This window comes from Lagenorhynchus albirostris, chromosome 13 (assembly GCF_949774975.1).
Source record: "Lagenorhynchus albirostris chromosome 13, mLagAlb1.1, whole genome shotgun sequence".
Classification (NCBI taxonomy): domain Eukaryota; kingdom Metazoa; phylum Chordata; class Mammalia; order Artiodactyla; family Delphinidae; genus Lagenorhynchus; species Lagenorhynchus albirostris.
The window spans coordinates 65,400,406-65,421,880 of NC_083107.1; the positions used below are offsets into that span (position 1 = coordinate 65,400,406).

At 37.4% G+C, this 21,475-nt stretch overlaps 1 protein-coding gene across 6 annotated transcripts in view; it reads right to left on the minus strand.

Annotated features, from left to right (window-relative positions):
- The window catches only part of LCLAT1 (lysocardiolipin acyltransferase 1), a 192,104-nt gene that overhangs the window by 60,137 nt on the left and 110,492 nt on the right, over positions 1–21,475 (minus strand). For 4 of the 6 annotated variants that reach the window (XM_060169063.1, XM_060169062.1, XM_060169065.1 and 1 more), the window contains one exon: positions 4,554–4,616. The exons of 1 other annotated variant lie outside the window; for it this stretch is intronic. In XM_060169063.1, coding sequence (XP_060025046.1) covers positions 4,554–4,616 — 63 coding nt within the window. Of the gene's footprint in view, positions 1–4,545; positions 4,617–21,475 lie in introns of all 6 variants that reach the window. One more of the 6 variants, XM_060169066.1, reaches the window with a different exon arrangement.

The window sequence follows — 21,475 nt, forward strand, 5'->3', positions numbered from 1 at the left end:
TATGTCCATGATTCTGTTTCTGTTTCATAGGTTCATTTGTGTCATGTTTTAGATTCCACATGTAAGTCATATCATACGGTATTCAGCTTTCTCTTTCTGACTTCACTTAGTATGATAATCTCTAGTTGCATCCACGTTGCTGCAAATGGCATTATTTCGTTCTTTCTATGGCTGAGTAGTATTCCATAGTATTCTGTGTGTGTGTGTGTGTGTGTGTGTGAGAGAGAGAGAGAGAGAGAGAGGGAGAGGGAGTGTGTGTGTGTGCACGCCACATCTTCTTTATCCATTCATCTGCTGATGGATACTTAGGTTGCTTCCGTATCTGGCTAAAACTGAGTTGTCTTAATACAAGTACAGTTAAATGGCTACATAAATTCAGGGAAGGGAGAGACTATTTCTAGCTGATAGAAGCAGGAAGCTTCATGGACGAGATGGCCAAAACTAGTAGTGATCCTTTTTCTCTCATCTTCTTGCCCATTTCAAATATCTCTATGTAATATTTCAGCAGGGAAGAAAACAAAACTAAAACAAAGTTAAAATCCTGAGTGATTATCCAAAGAAAACACCAGATACGATATGTACACCAATACCTAGGAGCCTGAAAAATCCACTGGGTGGAAATTTAACATTATAGGCAGACCCTGGCACAGAAATGATGGCAGTTTTCGGCAAGATTTCCTTTCCTCCTTCCTCTGCATTATATTCACTTCACTTGATAATACACTGGCCTACTCTGGACAATGTCCCCAGACAGACCTAGAATTTGAAGGTTTTATCTGTTCTGACCACTCTTCCCCAAGGTGAGAGTGTGACATTTTAGCAGTATCTTGCGAGATACTGTGCTGGGGTTGAGGTAGGAAAACCTGGATCTAAATGGATGGACCAGTATCGCTGAAATAAGGAAAAAATTCAAGTATGTACTTGCTGGGCCTTGGGTAGGGGCAATGGCAATCAGGTAGGGAATGCTGCTATTGCTGTGGTGATGCAGAAGACTACTTTTTACTGCACTTCCATGAACCAATGAAGCCTATGATCTTGGAGTTTATAAAAATGGAATTTGAATTGTGATTGCTATTTGTACTTCTATATCCATATGGCAAAAGAGGCAATTAGAAGCATCTGAGAAACTTCTGGTTTAGCTCCTCAAATGAATAATACCAAATAAAATTCTGTAATACAAATTAATTAGGATCTAAATACTGAGTTTTATTTTAACAATAAGCCACAACAATATCCTCCTAATTAATACACAATAAATGACTAGTTATATCTGTTAGCTAACTTAGCTATGTCTTAAATTTGTGTGAGCCAACACTTTAGATACCCACCCACAAAGGAGCTAATTAAAGTACAAAATAAAATGAACTGGTTCATAGAGAGGTCCATCCACCACTCTTATATAATCTGGTGGATTTACTTCATTCATTAATTTATTCATTCACTTTTACTGAACAACACAGGAGCACTGCCCTAGGCAGAGAGAGAAAGAGAAACAGAGACACTGACAAACTCATGATTCTTACCCCAAAGGAACCTACAATCTAGGAAAGAAGATAAAATATATTTGCAAATTACACAATTCTTAAGAGTGGTTCAGCTATTGTAGAAGACTGGAGGGGGATAGATAGCACTGCCAGCTGAAGAGGTCAAGAAATGATCTACCTGAGCTGGGCATAAGAGAACAGGTAGGTTTGAAGAAAGGCAGAAGACATAAGACGGTTGCAGAAGGTGAAGAGAAGGAGTGAGGTCAGTGCAGGGCAAAGTGAGTCTCCACTTTGGATGGAGCTTAAAGCTACAGTGGGAAGTTAGATTGGGCCTGTAGCACGAGGTCGGAGAGCCCAGCAATGCTTTTTATTGTTTTTATCAGCTTCCTTTTCTCATTTTCCACAGCAACTATTCCAAACTCTCATTATTCACCTCTGTCCCCTCCCCTCCCTACCATAATCATCACATTACCACGTAACCTCTGACCTGATAGAAGAGCCTTTCATCAGAGCACCCCTCACTTTCTCACCCTTTACTCCCCAAACCAAAATATATATTCAAGTTCAGCCTTGCTTCCTGCCTTAGAAAATGAGGAATCCCCTTAAGTTTGTTTCTGTTCCTGACCCCTCCTGATTTCTCAGAAAATTTGCTCCATCATTCACCCATTTCTCGTCCAGCTTTTCCTCTATTAAGTTTTCTCAGCCTTTAAAAACACTCAACTCCCCTAGTATCCTTGATGTGGCTTCCCCTTCTGTTGACTGCTCCAGCTCTCTCTTCTCCTTTATCAGCAAATTCCCTGTAGGAAGCATGTAAACTTGCTGTCTCCACTCACTCACATCAATCTGCACTCCACTCACATCTGGTTTCTGGCACCCCCATTCCTGTGAAACTACTCTCTCTAAGGTCAACAAATACATCCTAGTGTTGTACCCAGAGGATTCTTCTAAGGCTTTATATCCAAAGATTCTATTGGCACCTAGAATTTCAGATAAGTTGCTAATGTTTTAGAAAATGAATCCATCAAAGTCCACGAGTATTGAACCTTGCAAATTGGCCAACTACTGCTGAAAAAGATTGATTTAGATGAAATCAATATTTGTCAATACATATCAAGGGACTCCCTATCTGGGTTTTGAACGTTAAAAACATGGTTTAAGGCACAGCTATTAAAGTTTGGGGTAGGTATTAGAGGATGGGGCTTAGATTTTATGGCTAACTCTGTAGATCACTAGGGGTGACAGGCACTAAGTAAGTGGTCCCACACACAAAAAAACTGCAATATAAAATTATGGCCATTTACAGCCATACACAGAAAAGGCAAGATTTTTTTAAGTCAAAACCATTTGTAAAAACACAAATAAGATATTTCTCCAATGATTCTTTCTTAGGAAACAGCTTTGTAATTAGGATGAATCATACTTTTTTCCTACTATATGCCATCATATAGTTCCGCAAATACCTCACTCATGGATCAAAAGAGATGTAAAAAAAACATGAGATGCAATTACTTTTACTGAGTCTTCCTTTAAATTGAACATAATTAATACAGAAATCTCAAAATAAAAGACTATTTTGGGATGACTATGGTGATGGAAAGCCTACAGCTCTTATTTTATCTGAGAACAAGTAGTAAACTGCTTAGGAAGATAATCAACTCTCTTACAATACTAAGAAGGGAACAATTTACTCACCAGTCCCAGAATATTTATAGTCCTAAATACTACCTTCACAACTCCCACCATTTCTGACTCCTTTTATTTTTCACTTTGTTAGAAGTGAGACTTCACAACAACCAAGACTACCTCTCTAACTCTAGCTCTTACCACTTAAAAGGATGAACTTTGGGTTCCAGTCAGGGCAGTCTCCAACACTGGATCTCCAAGCCCGACTGTACTCTCCCAGTATCTCTAGCAAATCAAATCCTGTTGTTCCTCAGGATCTAATTCAAGCCCTGGTTCCCTAAACTCTCCCCTTGCTCTGCCAGTTCACTTCCACCCTTCTCTTCTGCCTGGTATACGGTCTCCATGGTACTTGATCATACACTAACTTTCCAAATGTGAACACACGAAGATGTTCATCACAATTTTTTATTTTCATGCTGTCACCAGCATGCCTTAACCATATAGTATCAACTATAAAAATAGGCTTTACCTAAGATTCAGATTATTTGCATTTACAGAAAAAAAGGTATTTTCTTTAGAATATCTAAATACAAACACCTTTCATCATAATTTTAAATTTAATGCATACAGGACAAACTTTATGACATGCTTCCCATTGCCCAAATTCTGTTCATCTGTCAAGTCTAAACAAAAGTCAGTATTTCCCATCAAATCCTTCCTAATTTCAGTTCTCACCAATATCCATCCCTAAGGTATTAAACTATAAGCCTTCATTATGACTGATTTAGTAACATAAGAGGCAGCTACAGTCTACTTGAATTATTAAGGAAACTAATATTGGAACCAACATATTAATGATATTTTTACTGATCAGAAAGGTTATTAATAATTTCGTTAACAAAGATTAATTCGTAAACTATTTGGAAACTTTGCTTGGATTACTATTATGAATGTATTGTGGTTGTTAAAATTCTGTTCTGGATGAAAGCAAGTAAATCCCCTGACCCAGAAAAGAATGTTCAAAGTAATTTCCATATACTCACACCAACAGTGCAAAGTGCCTCTCCTGACTGGAAGCATATCAGGGCCAAGTGGCAGATCTTTTATAATAACAACTAACAGCAGTCTGCAAAAATAGGAATAGTTTGTTGTCCAGCTTTGAGGAGTGCTAGTTAACCGAACTCAGTCAGATCTCCTACCCAAGAGCAGTGATAACCGTGCCCAGAAAAGACATTGACTAATACTTCCTTTTCTGCTATAAACTAGCTCATCAACATTGTAAATCACCAAGAGCTTAGTGCAATGAGTAAAATCTAGGACGACTCCTTATGCCTTGACTTCTAAGAAGGTCACTGCTAAGGTTTATGTTTGACTGAAGCAGTTTTTCTTCGCTTGGATAATAATACGTCTTCCCCTCAAGCCCTATGCACACACATACTTTAATACCTGGCTTTGACACCGTGAGCCATGTTTTTCTTATTTTATCTTCTGCTAAAGGCCATTTCAAATCTATGAGGAAATGGGAAAGATGTAAATCATAAATAAACTATGAATACAGGATTTTAAAACTTTTGTACAGCAGTCTCAAAAGTTTTGTCAAAATTTCCACATGGAACCCCAAACTATTTTCAGACTACATTTATACAATGCAAGATTAAGCCAAAGAATGCAGAGTTTGGGGAGGTAATATCTATCAAAGCAAACAGTTGTTAACCTACAGATAAGACAACTCTCAACACAAATTTCTCATATTTAACATCTAAAAATTATGTAGCACCCTCACTGTATCAAAGGCTTGTTGTTTAAGTCTACAAATAACCACACACTGTAGATTCTTTTAAAGTGTGTTCTATATAATAAATAACAAGGAATTACAGACAGCTGTTTACTTAACAGTACTCAAGTATTTGTGAGGAGTATCTTAGTCACCACAAACAGGCATGTAACATGAGCAACAGAGAACAACAAAGACAAGAAGAGCTCAAACAGGACACTTGCTGTTCAAAGATTTATGAAGGCAACTTTTATTCATGTAAAGTATTAGAATGAAGACAATCCAACACATTGTAGATTGCTGTTTTTTACATTCAAATGAGACTATGCCTGGAAAAGGCACTTGATAAAACAAAGGTTAAGAAATAAATGTACGTTAGTGGTTATATTTAATTTCTCTTTCAATTATTATTCCTTATGAAAAAGATGACTAAGTCACAATGAAAATTATTATGTATTAAGTTACTAATTATCACAAAATAAACACACTAAAATAGGCATGTTGTATGTACATGCATGCTCTGACAAGTCAGTATTCTTACAAGAAGGAGAATACCTGCAATTTGCTCCATGTGGTCAAATGCAGTACTTAGGTGCAGAGAGAATGAAAGCTATTGAGAACACGTGTGCTTTCCTCTCCTACATAACTTTGTTATGAGAAAGCAGGTGAATTAGAAAGTTACTAACATACTTTCAACACCTTACATTTCATGTAGCATAGAAAGGCCAACTTAGGATAACTGCCCAGGACTTGTTCTGCTCAGTCCAGATTCTATGACAAAGTACATTTGGGCGCTCTTAGAAATCAAATGATAAATACAGGGATGCTTATATTATAAAATATATAATAGTAAATGTAAACAATTATTTTATATAATTATGCAAAATAAAATGGAAAAAAATTCTTTCGTTTAGAAAGCTATTCAGATAATTTTCAACATTAATAAGCAAATAACTTCTATATTTAGTTTCATGTTCCTGTGGCACTGATTTCTGATCAGAATCTATTTTTAAAAAATGAGGGCACATGAACTTGGTTTGCATGTGCACACGCATAAGCACACACTCACGCACACCAGCAAGGTCAGTATTGTTTTAACAATACCTTTGCAATACTCAAAACAAACATCAATTTATTTAAAAACAAAATCAAAACGAGAAAAGGTCCTAGCAACTGGAAAAAATATAGAAAAACTATTTTGAATAAGAAAAAAATCTATAAAGCTAAAAGAGAAAGGGCATAACCTTTAAAAATATGGAAATGGGACACATGCTCAGAAAAAAGGAGAAACAAGTTAAAGCTGTAAGGCTTTTAGGACAAGCCCAGAAAAGAAAAATGATACATCCACAATGAAATTATATACCATATAAAACAAAAAGGCAGGCATAATTTCCTGTTCAGATGAATTTCTGGATTAAAGTGTCCACAGCAGTTAGATTCAGGCCAACATTCTCAGCTTTGGTGAGAATAAACTTTGATTTTCATATGAACAGGAAGCTGAAGTATGATATTGTTACATACGTTGTGCACACGCACTGAAACTCTTATTTTGCTTCAAAACAACATTATAAGGACATAAAGATTTAGTGCTTAGCTGCCACTCGGTGAGATAACACCATTATGGCAGAGCTGCCAGCATTCTCTGCTGTTGGTTCAGCTGTCTCACTAATGCTTTCAGAAGGAAAAACTGAAAGAAGGGTTTAATGTATGTAACAATATTCTTTACAGTCAGTATACAGCCTACAGAAAGTTATCACTCGAAGACAATTCCACAAATTTTACTTACAAAGCTTCTTCCACAATTCTAAATTTTAAAATAAACATATTTTGTAAGTGTCAACAGTTATCAGCATTTTTCAGTGTACTACTCTTAAGAAAATAATATAAACATTATAACAGAGTATCAATACTTAGGCATTTTGAATGAGTAAAATACAGCTTGTATATAATTTTCACTCATTTGTGAAAATGGTAATCTCACCAATTGGAGAATATGTATTTTGAGGATTTTTATTAATGGTGCCATAAGACATGAACTCATCACTGAGGCTCACCTTTCACACTAGTCGGCATTTATTATAGCTGGCCGGTGTTAGAGAAATAGTACATACCCCCAGAACAAGATTTTTCTCCTACTGAAGTCAAGTGGTACAGAGAAGCAAAAGGCTGCAATGACTGTCTTCTCAGGACTATCTCAGAGGCTGAAACTCGCTGAGTAGAAATACTAATAAACCGGGAAACATTTAAGAACCACAATTCCATACTGATTTTCACATGATCAAATGCCAAGAGCTTGTTCATGTAAGTTGCAAATAATATGCTTCCGTATGTCCCTTCTAATAGTATAGATAATCTGGGGGGCGGGGAAATCAGCCTTACATGTATCCTACAGTGAATACTGAAGGTGGTAGGGGGCATTACTAATCACAAGTGCATGTGTGTGAGATGCTGAAAACAGCAGCTACAAAAATTTGTACAAATCTATACTGAGTACCTGTAATACTCATGACACTAGGACCTCAGCTATAAAAATCAACAAAACACAGTACCTACCCTAAAGGAGCTCAGAGTCCGAGTGAGAGATGGACCAAAAAAGAAAAAAAAAAATCACTGATTACAGAAAATATGAAAAAAGTGACTGACAAACGCATGGAATATGACGAGAGTAAGAAGAAAGAAGCCCAAGAACCTGGTCAAGAGATTGTCTGAAATGTAAAGGGCATTTGAACTGTCTTGAAGGACCAACAGGAGCTACCCAGATGACTGGGAACAGTTCAGGAAAAGGAATAGCATGAGAAAAGCATGTTCGACCTGGCTAGAACAGAGGACATGGAGTTACAGCCAGAAACAAGGTGAGAAAGGCCACACAGACAGGGACTGAGCTTCGGGCAGTGGTCTATTGACCATGCGCAAGGCACCATTCTGTTAAGTACTGCAAACAAAAACACATGAATCTCAATTGTTTTCTGCAGGCCACACTGGCCACCCTCAGTTCAGACGTAAAGTCACCTTTAGTTCCTTAGTAAAACCTCAGCAGGCTCAACTTCCCTAAGAGAAGCCTATACCCATTTCCACCTACGAGTAAAGCCCTTGGACCTGTACTTAGCTCGTGATACAAAATATCTGCACAATAGATGCTTTATGAAGAGTAACCAAAATCTGTACAAACCAATTCTCATCCAAAGCTCAGTGAGTAAAATACCATTTGTGGAGAATGATTTGAAGGACATGCAGTCTCTCCACACCTTTAGAGTTAAGACAATGTTTGGAGCTCTTATGAGGCTGTTTTTACTGAACTACTCTTTCTCCTTCTGCCATTAGCCCATGTGGGCAAGCGCTCTGAGGCTACGTGGAACAGTTAACATTAAAGATGCTGTGAGGCTGCTGGGCACGACAGTGCACAATGTCCTCTGTGAGGAACCAAAGATCTTTCTCTCAAGTCCTTCAGAAATGGTCATGCTTTTTCCGAGCATGTGGTTTGCTTTAACCTTATGGCCCTTGTCAATGATACCATTCAGTTCCCTTATACAGAAGATGCCAGAAAGCTCAGGACCAATTTATAGACCTATATTTTATAGGATTATAGAGCTTATATCATATGTCTTATGTATACAGTAACCTTGTAACATATAACCTGTCTATTAAATTCATCCCTTTATTGTCCCTTTACCTTAATTTTTTTTTTCTTATGTCGTGGTGCTGCTGTTATTGTACATACATATTTATGTTTGCCACTTTAAATCTTTATTGGAACATAGCAGGGTATAAAATTACAGCAATCAAGCAGCTGATTGGTTCAAAAAATTTAAAGAGTATCTTTTATATGCCAGGTCTCTGCTGAAGGCTAGGATAAAAACTGTCAGTGGACCTGACTCGATGCTTATGGTCAGGAAACTGAGAGTTATGGACAAAATGGATAATTAAACAAGTGATAATACCATAGGAAAAACATTTATATAGGGCAAATATAGTAGGAAAAGCATTCACATAGGGAACACAGAAGACGAAGATACCTGGGAAGGCTTCCCAAATGAACTATTATCTAAGCTGTGACCTCCAGGCTGAGTAGGAAAAGTTCTGCTATAGTGGGGAAGGCTCAGAGTACAGTACACTCTGGGCAGGGAAAGCAGTTCAGTATGTCTGGGATAAGTGGTGTAACTAAGGAGACAGCAGATAGGCCAGAGAGGTAAGCAAGGACCAGGGCACAGAGGGCCTGGCAAATCATGTTAAAGAAGTAGATTTAACCTTGGAGCATTGTGAAACCCAGAAGGTTTTGCCGGGTGCTGACACAATCAGATTTGCACTGTAACATTTATTGAGCGCTTGCTGTTTTCCAGGCCCTGTGCTAAGTGCTTTCTGTGCCTGACTATACTGAATCCTCAGAAGAGTCCTATAAAATCATAGAAAGTAAGCACTATTATTACTCCTATTTTACAGAAGATGAAAATGAGGTTTAATGAGGGAAAGGAATCTAGCCAGCCACACTCCTAGTCCTAGTGAAGCCAGGATTCTAACCCAGGTCTTTGGACTCCAGGGCCTGAGTGCCTAATTTAGTGTGCTGTCACATTCATTTAGAAGAAGCCTTGATTGATAATGATGGTAATGACTCTGTGGTGTGAGGAATATAGGAGGAAAAGCAATTTAGGGGGAATGACAAATTCAATTCTGAACATACTGAAGTGCCTGCAGAACCTCCAAGTGGCAAAAATCACATATATGGCTCTTTAGTAAGAAAGGGCTTTTGGAACAAGGGTTTAGAATTAGGAGTCATGAGCACATGGATGATCATTTGAGCCACCAACCTGAATGACATGTCCCAGGGAGAATGTGTGGAGTGAGAGAACAAAGGAGCCTGGGAGAGTCTTGTGAGGAACATAGAGAGGACTGAAGAACCTGCAAAAAAGTCTTGAGAAGTGGCCAGAGAAGTAGGAGAAAAAATGACAAGCCAAAGGGAGAGCATATTTCAAGAAGAATCAACAGTGCCAAATGTTGCTAAGAGGAAAATAAGTAAGAATGGAAAGGTATTCATTAGATTTAGAAATAAAATCTTTGTTCTTAATGGCTTAGGTGACATGGCTGTTGCTGTCCTTTTAGGAAGGTAAGAGGTAAAGTATATTAAAATGGCTATTAATATAAGATCTGTGCCAAGTCCTATTAGAGAAGAAAAAGAGATTCAGTCCAGATGTCTGCCAGCAGGGGGAAATGAGAATGGACTCTTAGAAGAAGATCATTAAAGGAAAAACAGCATTTGGAGATTAAAGAAAAGAGCAAAGCCTTGCAGGTTTTAGCCTGGACAGATATAACCAGAGGTAAAATTCAGAAAGCATAAGGCACAGTCAGGAATAGTCCATTAATTCAAATAGGTTGGCTCATACGGCATTAGTGGTAAGATTTAAAAAGTAGATTGGAACCATGTTATAAAGTCTTCACCAAGGAATACGGAAGTAATGCACATATTTAAATGTCTTTTCTCCCTGGAAAATGCCTAATTATTCTTTAATTCTCAGCTCATGTGCCACCTCTTCAGTGTCACTATAAGTAAAAAAAGACTAGCCTTTCTTTATGTGCTTAAGTTACTTTCTATTTGTATCTCTTATGATAATGCATTTTAATATTTCCTAAACTTGATGATATTCAAGGGAATTGGGTGTTGTCTCGGTACTGGCAATATCTCAGCAAGTCAAATAACATATGTGCCCGAGAAGCATTTTCTGAACAAATAAACATACACACAATTACATTAGAGTGGTACTTTATGAAGACTGACTGTTAGCTGTGTGCAGTATGGATTAGCAAAGAAGAAACAAGAGGCACTCCAGTGAGAAAGCAAGGAAGCGTGAAAAGGAGAAGTAATGGGATCCCATCGAATGGGGCCATTGCAGAAATAAAGGAAGTTTCTCTTCCTTTATGCTTGCAAGGCAATATCATAGAATTTGGTGACCAAATGAAATGGGGCAGGGCATAAGACTAACATTTTTTAAAAACTTTAAAAAATATACCCTGGACTCAGTAATTAGATTTGGAACTATATCCTAGGGAAATAATTAGAGATTTACACATACTTTCGCATTATTTAAAAGAGCAGAAAGCTGGAAACCATTTTAATTTTTAATAATAGAGGCCTAATTAAATAAACTGTGGCACCCCTATCGGATGAAGCACCAAGCATACATTAACGCATCATAAAAAATTATGTGACGATGGTGAAAAATGCACATTATAGTAAGTTGGGAAAAAATTTTACATAACAAAATAGAATTTGACCCAATTTTTAAAATAAAACATGGAAAAACACAAGACTCAAAAGGCACTGGATATTTGAGAAGTGCCTGACAAGACTATGGGTGCCATTTTCTTCTTTGTAATTAATTTTCCAACTTTTTTTTTAAATAAAAACTTTTTTTTTTAATAGGAAGAGAGCTAATATTGAGAAAATCAAGTCATCAGGCTAGTTTGAGAGTTGTTGGCAAAAAGAAAGAAAAGATAGAACCACAATTTGAAAAGACAGATAGTTTGAGTTTTGTTTTAGGGATTAGAGAAATAAAGGAAGAACTGATAAATATAGGAACCAGGAAAAAAAAAAAAGAGATGCTTACAAAAAGGAAATCTTGATTTATTTTTCCATTTAAACAAAACACACAGTACAGCCAAGGATACCAGGGAGAGATCTAGGTGAGAGAGAAAAAACCCCTACAAAGATGGCATTTTTGTAGCATCTGGAATAGAAAAACTGCTAACTTCTTACATAGCAGGAAGAACATGGGCTTTGGCATCAAAGAGACCTGAGTATAGATCATGGTACCTCCACTCAGCAGCTGTGTGACCCTGGACAAGCTGTTAACTGAGCCAATCTCCTCGGGTGTAGCACAGAGCAAACCACCACATAGCACAGTTATGAGAACTAAGAGATCTGTAAGAAAGTAGCTAGTGGGGTAGCTATGAGCCCAGGAGCCACCACCAGACTTTGATTCAGCAGGTCTGAGCCTGGACCCGAGTATCTACGTTTTTAAAAGCTCCCTGGGTAATTCTACTGCATGGGCAGCAACATGTGAACAGTTCAGTGCCTGGAACAAGGCAGGTACTTGATAAACATTAGATGGTTGTTTTTCTGGACAGAATATAGGGCTTCTATCATTTTTCATTAAGGCTATCATGACTTTCTTCACTGAATACAGTGGCAAGATCTGTCCCAAGTGAGCTGTTTGCTTGAGTGACTTGATCGAGAAATGGAAAAAATAAAACATCACTCTCTGGGGGTAGGAATTAAGTTCTTCAACAATAATGGCATCACACAACCTTCTTAAATATTGTCTGTTACTTTACAGCCAGGTCTTCAGCTCAGTCAGACTGGTTTTGCCTTAGTTGACCAAACACTGTGCCCTTTCTTGTACTCTTCCTTTCCTGTTCTCAGCCGTCCTTATTTGTCCTGCCTATCCAAATTACATATAGTCTCTAAGGTCCAAGGGAAATTCAGCTTTTTTTTTTTACATCTTTATTGGAGTATAATTGCTTTACAATGGTGTGTTAGTTTCTGCTTTATAACAAAGTGAATCAGTTATACATATAGATATGGCCCCATCTCTCTTCCCTCTTGCATCTCCCTCCCTCCCACCCTCCCTATCCCAACCCTCAGGCAGTCACAAAGCACCGAGCTGATATCCCTGTGTTATGCGGCTGCTACCCACTAGCTATCTACCTTACATTTGGTAGTGTATATATGTCCATGCCTCTCTCTCGCTTTGTCACAGCTTACCCTTCCCCCTCCCCATATCCTCAAGTCTATTCTCTAGTAGGTCTGTATCTTTATTCCTGTCTTACCCCTAGGTTCTTCATGACATTTTTTTCCCTTAAATTCCATATATATGTGTTAGCATACGGTATTTGTTTTTCTCTTTCTGACTTACTTCACTCTGTATGACAGACTCTAGGTCCATCCACCTCATTACAAATAGCTCAATTTCGTCTCTTTTTATGGCTGAGTAATATTCCACTGTATATACGTGCCACATCTTCTTTATCCATTCATCCAATGATGGACACTTAGGTTGTTTCCATCTCCTGGCTATTGTAAATAGAGCTGCAATGAACATTTAGGTACATGACTCTTTTTGAATTATGGTTTTCTCAGGGTATATGCCCAGTAGTGGGATTGCTGGGTCATATGGTAGTTCTATTTGTAGTTTTTTAAGGAACCTCCATACTGTTCTCCATAGTGGCTGTACCAATTCACATTCCCACCAGCAGTGCAAGAGGGTTCCCTTTTCTCCACACCCTCTCCAGCATTTATTGTTTCTAGATTTTTTGATGATGGCCATTCTGACTGGTGTGAGATGATATCTCATTGTAGTTTTGATTTGCATTTCTCTAATGATTAATGATGTTGAGCATTCTTTCATGTGTTTGTTGGCAGTCTGTATATCTTCTTTGGAGAAATGTCTATTTAGGTCTTCTGCCCATTTTTGGATTGGGTTGTTTGTTTTTTTGTTATTGAGCTGCATGAGCTGCTTATAAATTTTGGAGATTAATCCTTTGTCATTTGCTTCATTTGCAAATATTTTCTCCCATTCTGAGGGTTGTCTTTTGGTCTTGTTTATGGTTTCCTTTGCTGTGCAAAAGCTTTCAAGTTTCATTAGGTCCCATTTGTTTATTTTTGCTTTTATTTCCATTTCTCTAGGAGGTGGGTCAAAAAGGATCTTGTTGTGATTTATGTCATAGAGTGTTCTGCCTATGTTTTCCTCTAAGAGTTTGATAGTTTCTGGCCTTACATTTAGGTCTTTAATCCATTTTGAGCTTATTTTTGTGTATGGTGTTAGGGAGTGATCTAATCTCTTACTTTTACATGTACCTGTCCAGTTTTCCCAGCACCACTTATTGAAGAGGCTATCCTTTCTCCACTGTACATTCCTGCCTCCTTTATCAAAGATAAGGTGACCATATGTCTGTGGGTTTATCTCTGGGCTTTCTATCCTGTTCCAATGATCTATCTTTCTGTTTTTGTGCCAGTACCATACTGTCTTGATTACTGTAGCTTTGTAGTATAGTCTGAGGTCAGGGAGCCTGATTCCTCCAGCTCTGTTTTTCGTTCTCAAGATTGCTTTGGCTATTCGGGGTCTTTTGTGTTTCCATACAAATTGCAAAATTTTTTGTTCTAGTTCTGTGAAAAATGCCAGTGGTAGTTTGATAGGGATTGCATTGAATCTGTAGATTGCTTTGGGTAGTAGAGTCATTTTCACAATGTTGATTCTTCCAACCCAAGAACATGGTATATCTCTCCATCTATTTGTATCATCTTTAATTTGTTTCATCAGTGTCTTACAATTTTCTGCATACAGGTCTTTTGTCTCCTTAGGTACGTTTATTCCTATATATTTTATTCTTTTTGTTGCAATGGTAAATGGGAGTGTTTTCTTGATTTCACTTTCAGATTTTTCATCATTAGTGTATAGGAATGCCAGAGATTTCTGTGCATTAATTTTGTAACCTGCTACTTTACCAAATTCATTGATTAGCTCTAGTAGTTTTCTGGTAGCATCTTTAGGACTCTCTATATGTAGTATCATGTCATCTGCAAACAGTGACAGCTTTACTTCTTCTTTTCTGATTTGGATTCCTTTTATTTCCTTTTCTTCTCTGATTGCTGTGGCTAAAACTTCCAAAACTATGTTGAATAAGAGTGGTGAGAGTGGGCAACCTTGTCTTGTTCCTGATCTTAGTGCAAATGCTTTCAGTTTTTCACCATTGAGGACGATGTTGGCTGTGGGTTTGCCATATATGGCCTTTATTATGTTGAGGAAAGTTCCCTCTATGCCTACTTTCTGCAGGGTTTTTATCATAAATGGGTGTTGAATTTTGTCGAAAGCTTTCTCTGCATCTATTGAGATGATCATAGGGTTTTTCTCCTTCAACTTGTTAATATGGTGTATCACATTGATTGATCTGCGTATATTGAAGAATCCTTGCATTCCTGGGATAAACCCCACTTGATAATGGTGTATGATCCTTTTAATGTGCTGTTGGATTCTGTTTGCTAGTATTTTGTTGAGGATTTTTGCATCTATGTTCATCAGTGATATTGGCCTGTAGTTTTCTTTCTTTGTGACATCCTTGTCTGGTTTTGGTATCAAGGTGATGGTGGCCTCAGAGAATGAGTTTGGGAGTGTTCCTCCCTCTGCTATATTTTGGAAGAATTTGAGAAGGATAGGTGTTAGCTCTTCTCTAAATGTTTGATAGAATTCGCCTGTGAAGCCATCTGGTCCTGGGCTTTTGTTTGTTGGAAGATTTTTAATCACAGTTTCAATTTCAGTGCTTGTGACTGGTCTCTTCACATTTTCTATTTCTTCCTGGTTCAGTCCTGGCAGGTTGTGCATTTCTAAGAATTTGTCCATTTCTTCCAGGTTGTCCATTTTATTGGCATAGAGTTGCTTGTCGTAATCTCTCATGATCTTTTGTATTTCTGCAGTGTCAGTTGTTACTTCTCCTTTTTCACTTCTAATTCTATTGAGTCTTCTCTCTTTTTTTAGTGATGAGTCTGGCTAATGGTTTATCAATTTTGTTTATCTTCTCAAAGAACCAGCTTTTAGTTTTACTGATCTTTGCTATTGTTTCCTTCATTTCTTTTTCATTTATTTCTGATCTGATTTTTATGATTTATTTCCTTCTGCTAACTTCGGGGTTTTCTTGTTCTTCTTTCTCTAATTGCTTTAGGTGCAAGGTTAGGTTGTTTATTCGAGATGTTTCCTGTTTCTTTTTTGCCATACGCGGGCCTCTCACTGTTGTGGCCTCTCCCGTTGCGGAGCACAGGCTCCGGACGCACAGGCTCAGCGGCCATGGCTCATGGGCCCAGCCGCTCCACGGCATGTGGGATCCTCCCGGACCAGGGCACGAACCCGTGTCCCCTGCATCGGCAGGCAGACTCTCAACCACTGCGCCACCAGGGAAGCCCTCCTGTTTCTTAAGGTAGGATTGTATTGCTATAAACTTCCCTCTTAGAACTGCTTTTGCTGCATCCCATAGGTTTTGGGTCGTCATGTCTCCATTCTCATTTGTTTCTAGGTATTTTCTGATTTCCTCTTTGATTTCTTCAGTGATCACTTCGTTGTTAAGTAGTGTATTGTTTAGCCTCCATGTGTTTGTATTTTTTACAGATCTTTTCCTGTAATTGATATCTAGTCTCATAGCGTTGTGGTCGGAAAAGATACTTGATACAATTTCAATATTCTTAAATTTACCAAGGCTTGATTTGTGACCCAAGATATGATCTATCCTGGAGAATGTTCCATGAGCACTTGAGAAAAATGTGTATGCTGTTGTTTTTGGATGGAATGTCCTATAAATATCAATTAAGTCCATCTTGTTTAATGTATCATTTAAAGCTTGTGTTTCCTTATTTATTTTCATTTTGGATGATCTGTCTATTGGTGAAAGTGGGGTGGTAAAGTGCCCTACTATGAATGTGTTACTGTCGATTTCCCCTTTTATGGATGTTAGTATTTGCCTTATGTATTGAGGTGCTCCTATGTTGGGTGCAAAAATATTTACAATCATTATATCTTCTTCTTGGATCGATCCCTTGATCATTATGTAGTGTCCTTCTTTGTCTCTTGTAATAGTCTTTATTTTAAAGTCCATTTTGTCTGATATGAGAATTGCTACTCCAGCTTTCTTTTGATTTCCATTTGCATGGAGTATCTTTTTCCATCCCCTCTCTTTCAGTCTGTATGTGTCTCTAGGTCTGAAGTGGTTCTCTTGTAGACAGCATATAGATGGGTCTTCTTTTTGTATCCATTCAGCCAATCTGTGTCTTTTGGTGGGAGCATTTAGTCCATTTGCATTTAAGGTAATTATTGATATGTATGTTCCTATTCCCATTTTCTTAATTGTTTTGGGTTTGTTATTGTAGGTCTTTTCCTTCTCTTGTGTTTCCTGCCTAGAGAAGTTCCTTTAGCATTTGCTGTAAAGCTGGCTTGGTGGTGCTGAATTCTCTTAGCTTTTGCTTGTCTGTAAGGGTTTTAATTTCTCTGTCGAATGTGAATGAGATCCTTGCTGGGTAGAGTAATATTGGATGTAGGTTTTTCCCTTTCATCACTTTAAATATGTCCTGCCACACCCTTCTGGCTTGCAGTGTTTCTGCTGAAAGATCAGCTGTTAACCTTATGGGGATTCCCTTGTATGTTAATTGTTGCTTTTCCCTTGCTGCTTTTAATATGTTTTCTTTGTATTTAATTTTTGACAGTTTGATTAATATGTGTCTTAGCGTATTTCTCCTTTGATTTATCCTGTATGGGACTCTCTGTGCCTCCTGGACTTGATTAACTATTTCCTTTCCCATATTAGGGAAGTTTTCAATTATAATCTCTTCAAATATTTTCTCAGTCCCTTTCTTTTTCTCTTCTTCTTCTGGAACCCCTATAATTCGAATGTTGGTGTGTTTAATGTTATCCCAGAGGTCTCTGAGACTGTCCTCAGTTCTTTTCATTGTTTTTTCTTTATTCTCTGCAGTAGTTATTTCCACTATTTTATCTTCCAGGTCACTTATCCGTTCTTCTGCCTCAGTTATTCTGCTATTGATCCCATCTAGAGTATTTTTTATTTCATTTATTGTGTTGTTCATCATTGCTTGTTTCATCTTTAGTTCTTCTAGGTCCTTGTTAAATGTTTCTTGCATTTTGTCTATTCTATTTCCAAGATGTTGGATCATCTTTACTATCATTATTCTGAATTCTTTTTCAGGTAGACTGCCTATTTCCTCTTCATTTGTTAGGTCTGGTGGGTTTTTATCTTGCTCCTTCATCTGCAGTGTGTTTTTCTGTCTTCTCATTTTGCTTATCTTACTGTGTTTGGGGTCTCCTTTTTGCAGGCTGCAGGTTCGTAGTTCCCGTTGTTTTTGATGTCTGTCCCCAGTGGCTAAAGTTGGTTCAGTGGGTTGTGTAGGCTTCCTGGTGGAGGGGACTAGTGCCTGTGTTCCGGTGGATGAGGCTGGATCTTGTCTTTCTGGTGGTCAGGTCCACATCTGGTGGTGTGTTTTGGGGTGTCTGTGGACTTATTATGATTTTTCAGCTTCTTGAAGAAGCCTTACCTGAGTATTTCAACACTACATGATCTCTCTTTACTGAACACACCTGTGATTGTGTAATGTAATTAAGCATAATATTTTACACTGTGTACCACAAAACTTGGCATGTAAGTATACTGTCATATTATTTTTTAGATATTTCTATGAGTACTGTTCTTATCTATCCAGGAAGATGATAAACTTCTTGAAGGCAAGGTCATATTCCATGGAGTGTTTGACCCCTTACTCCCAACTACTTCAACCTAATTTCAAGTTATCGCAAATGTGCACACTTGTGCCACCTAATGGTAAAGGTAATTATTGCACGGTTACAATTCAGTAACTGGCTTACAAAGCATATAACAGAACCAAATAATGGTTGGACCAAATCATTACTTGTTTAAAATCAAAGAAGAATAAAGCTACTACTGTTAAAAATAATACAGCAGCAGAGATGATAATGACTATAACTAAATTTTGGGGCATTAAGTTAGAATTTTTAAATTGTGTGATAAATTTCTTAAAGCTGTATAACTAAAAACCAAAACACTTTCTCATGTAAAACCTTCTTTTCTCTAAGTTAGCAACTTCCTTTTGGGTTTGGGTTAATCTTAGTACTGAAAAAGGTTATATAATCACATATTGAAATGTCCTGTGATTAGAGGTACATATGAAATAAATCTTCCATGACAGATAGTGATCAGTGTAATATACATTGCTCTGGGAAGATGGTAAGGACACTGTGCTTATCTTTTCAGACAAAAGAAAATATTAACCTCAACTAATACTGATTTAGTCTCCATTATGGGCAGGACAATCCATATCCTTAAGAAGGTTATGATCTAGTAAATGTATAAGAGCAAGTACAAAAATGATGGAAATCAAGGTACTCAGGGAAAACTTTTTACCATTATTATTACAAGAACAACACATCTGTATAATGTTATATAATGGGTGTTATATTTCAGGTTAAGTGTGTGTTTTCTAAATGTTCTTAATCTCGGTGAAATAAATTCTAAAGAGACGCTCAGAAACTACTTTCTTTGTTTTGCATTTTCTCTTATTCAGTGTTTCCCATTAGGACTTCTTATCCTTAACTTCTTGATGTCTTGAATTTCTCATCTGCCTGAACTCGTGCTATTAATATCAGAAGTAGTGAATTCAGTTACAGGCATGAGTGAGTAGTAAAGATGTTACCTAATGATAATTGGGTTTTTTAAGTTTAATTTTTATTTTATATTAGAGTTTAGTTGATTTACAATGTTGTGTTAGCTTCAAATTCAGTTATACATATATCCATTCTTTGGATATACATATCCAATGGATACATATATCTATTCTTTTTCAGGTTCTTTTCCCGTATAGGTTGTTACACATTGAGTAGAGTTCCCTGTGCTATATAGTAGGTCCTTGTTAATTATCTATTTTATATACAGTAGTGTGTATGTGTTAATCCCAACCTCCTAATTTATCCCTCCCCACCCCACCTTTCCCCTTTGGTAACCATAAGTTGGCTTTTGAAGTCTGAGTCTTCTTCTGTTTTGTAAATAAGTTAATTTGTATCAATTAAGTCCATCTGGTCTAATGTATCACTTAAGGCCCATTTTCTTACTGATTTTCTGTCTGATCTGTCCCTTGATGTAAGTGGGGTGTTAAAGTCCCCCACTATTATTGTGTTACTGTTGATTTCTCCTTTTATGGCTGTTAGTATTTGCCTTACATACCGAGGTACTCTTATGTTGGGTGCATATATATTTATAATTGTTATATCTTCTTCTCGGATTGATCCCTTGTTCATTATGTAGTGTCCTTCCTTGTCTCGTGTAACAGTCTTTAAAGTCTATTTATCTGATATGCGTATTGCTACTCCAGCTTTCATTTGATTTCCATTTGCATGGAATATCTTTTTCCATCCCCTCACTTTCAATCTGTATGTGTCCCTATATCTAAAGCGGGTCTCTTGTGGACAGCATATATATGGGTCTTGTTTTTGTATCCATTCAGCCAGACTATGTCTTTTGGTTGGAGGATTTAATCCATTTACATTTAAGGTAATTATCGAGATATATGTTCTTAATGCCATCTTGCTAATTGTTCTGGATTTGTTTTCTTTTTGGGGGTGGGGGTTTTTCTTCCCTTCCTCTTTTGTTTTCTGCTTTTGTGATTTGATGACTTTCTTTAGTGTTGTCTCTGGGTGCTTTTTCTTTCTTGTGTGTGTATCTATTATAGATTTTTGGTTTGCAGCTCCCATGAGGTTTTGATATAGCAGTCTCTCTCTCTCTCTCTCTCTCTCTCTCTCTATATATATATATATATACACACACACATACACATATGTATATATATACACACACACACATATATATGTATATATATATATACACACACACATATATGTGTGTGTGTATATACACACACATGATTATTTTAAGCTACTGGCCTCTTAATTTCAAATGCATTTCCAACATCCTGCACTTACACTCTCCTCTTCTCACAGTTGCTGGTTTTGATATCATATTTGTGTGTGGATGATTTCCTACCTTTACTGTATGTTTGCCTTTACCGGTGAGCTTTCTCATTTGTAATTTTGTTTGTAGTTGTGGCCTTTTCTTTTCCAGCTAGAGAGATTCCTTTAGCATTTGCTGCAAAGGTGGTCTGGTGGTGCTGAATTCGCTTAGCTTTTGCTTGTCTGTAAAGCTTTTGATTTCTCTGTAAAATCTGAATGACAGCCTTGCTGAGTAGCATATTCTTGGTTGTAGGTTCTTCCCTTTCATCACTTAAAATATTGTATATCATACCACTCCCTTCTGGCCTGCACAGTTTCTGCTAAAAAATCAGTTGATAACCTTATGGCAGTTCCCTTGTATTTATTTATTGCTTTTCTCTTGTTGCTTTTAATATTTTTTCTTTGTCATTAATTTTTGTCAGTTTGATTACTATGAGTCTTGGCATGTTCCTCCTTGGGTTTATCCTGTATGCGCTCTCTGTGCTTCCTGGACTCGGGTGACTGTTTCCTTTCCCATGTTAGGGAAGTTTTCAGCTGTTATCTCTTCAAATATTTTCTCAGGCCCTTTCTCTCTCTCTTCTCCTTCTGGGACCCCTATAATGTGAATGTTGATGTGTTTAATGTTGTCCCAGAGGTCTCTGAGACTGTCCTCATTTCTTTTCACTCTTTTTTCTGTCCCACAGCAGTGGTTTCCACCAGTCTGTCCTCCAGCTCACTTATTCATTTTTCTGCCTCATTTATTCTGCTATTGCTTCTGTCTAGTGTATTTTTCATTTCAGTTATTATATTGTTCATCTCTGTTCTTTACAGCTTCTAGCTCTTTATTAAACATTTTTGTATCCGCTGTGTGCTGTGCCTCCATTCTTTTTTCTGAGATCTCAGATCCTCTTTACTATCATTACACTGAATTCTTTGTCAGGTAGATTGCCTATCTTCTGGGGTTCTTCTGGGGTTTTATCTTGCCTATCTCCACTTCACTTGGTTGTTCTTCTGGGGTTTTATCTTAGTCCTTCGTCTGGAACGTATTTCTCTGCCAC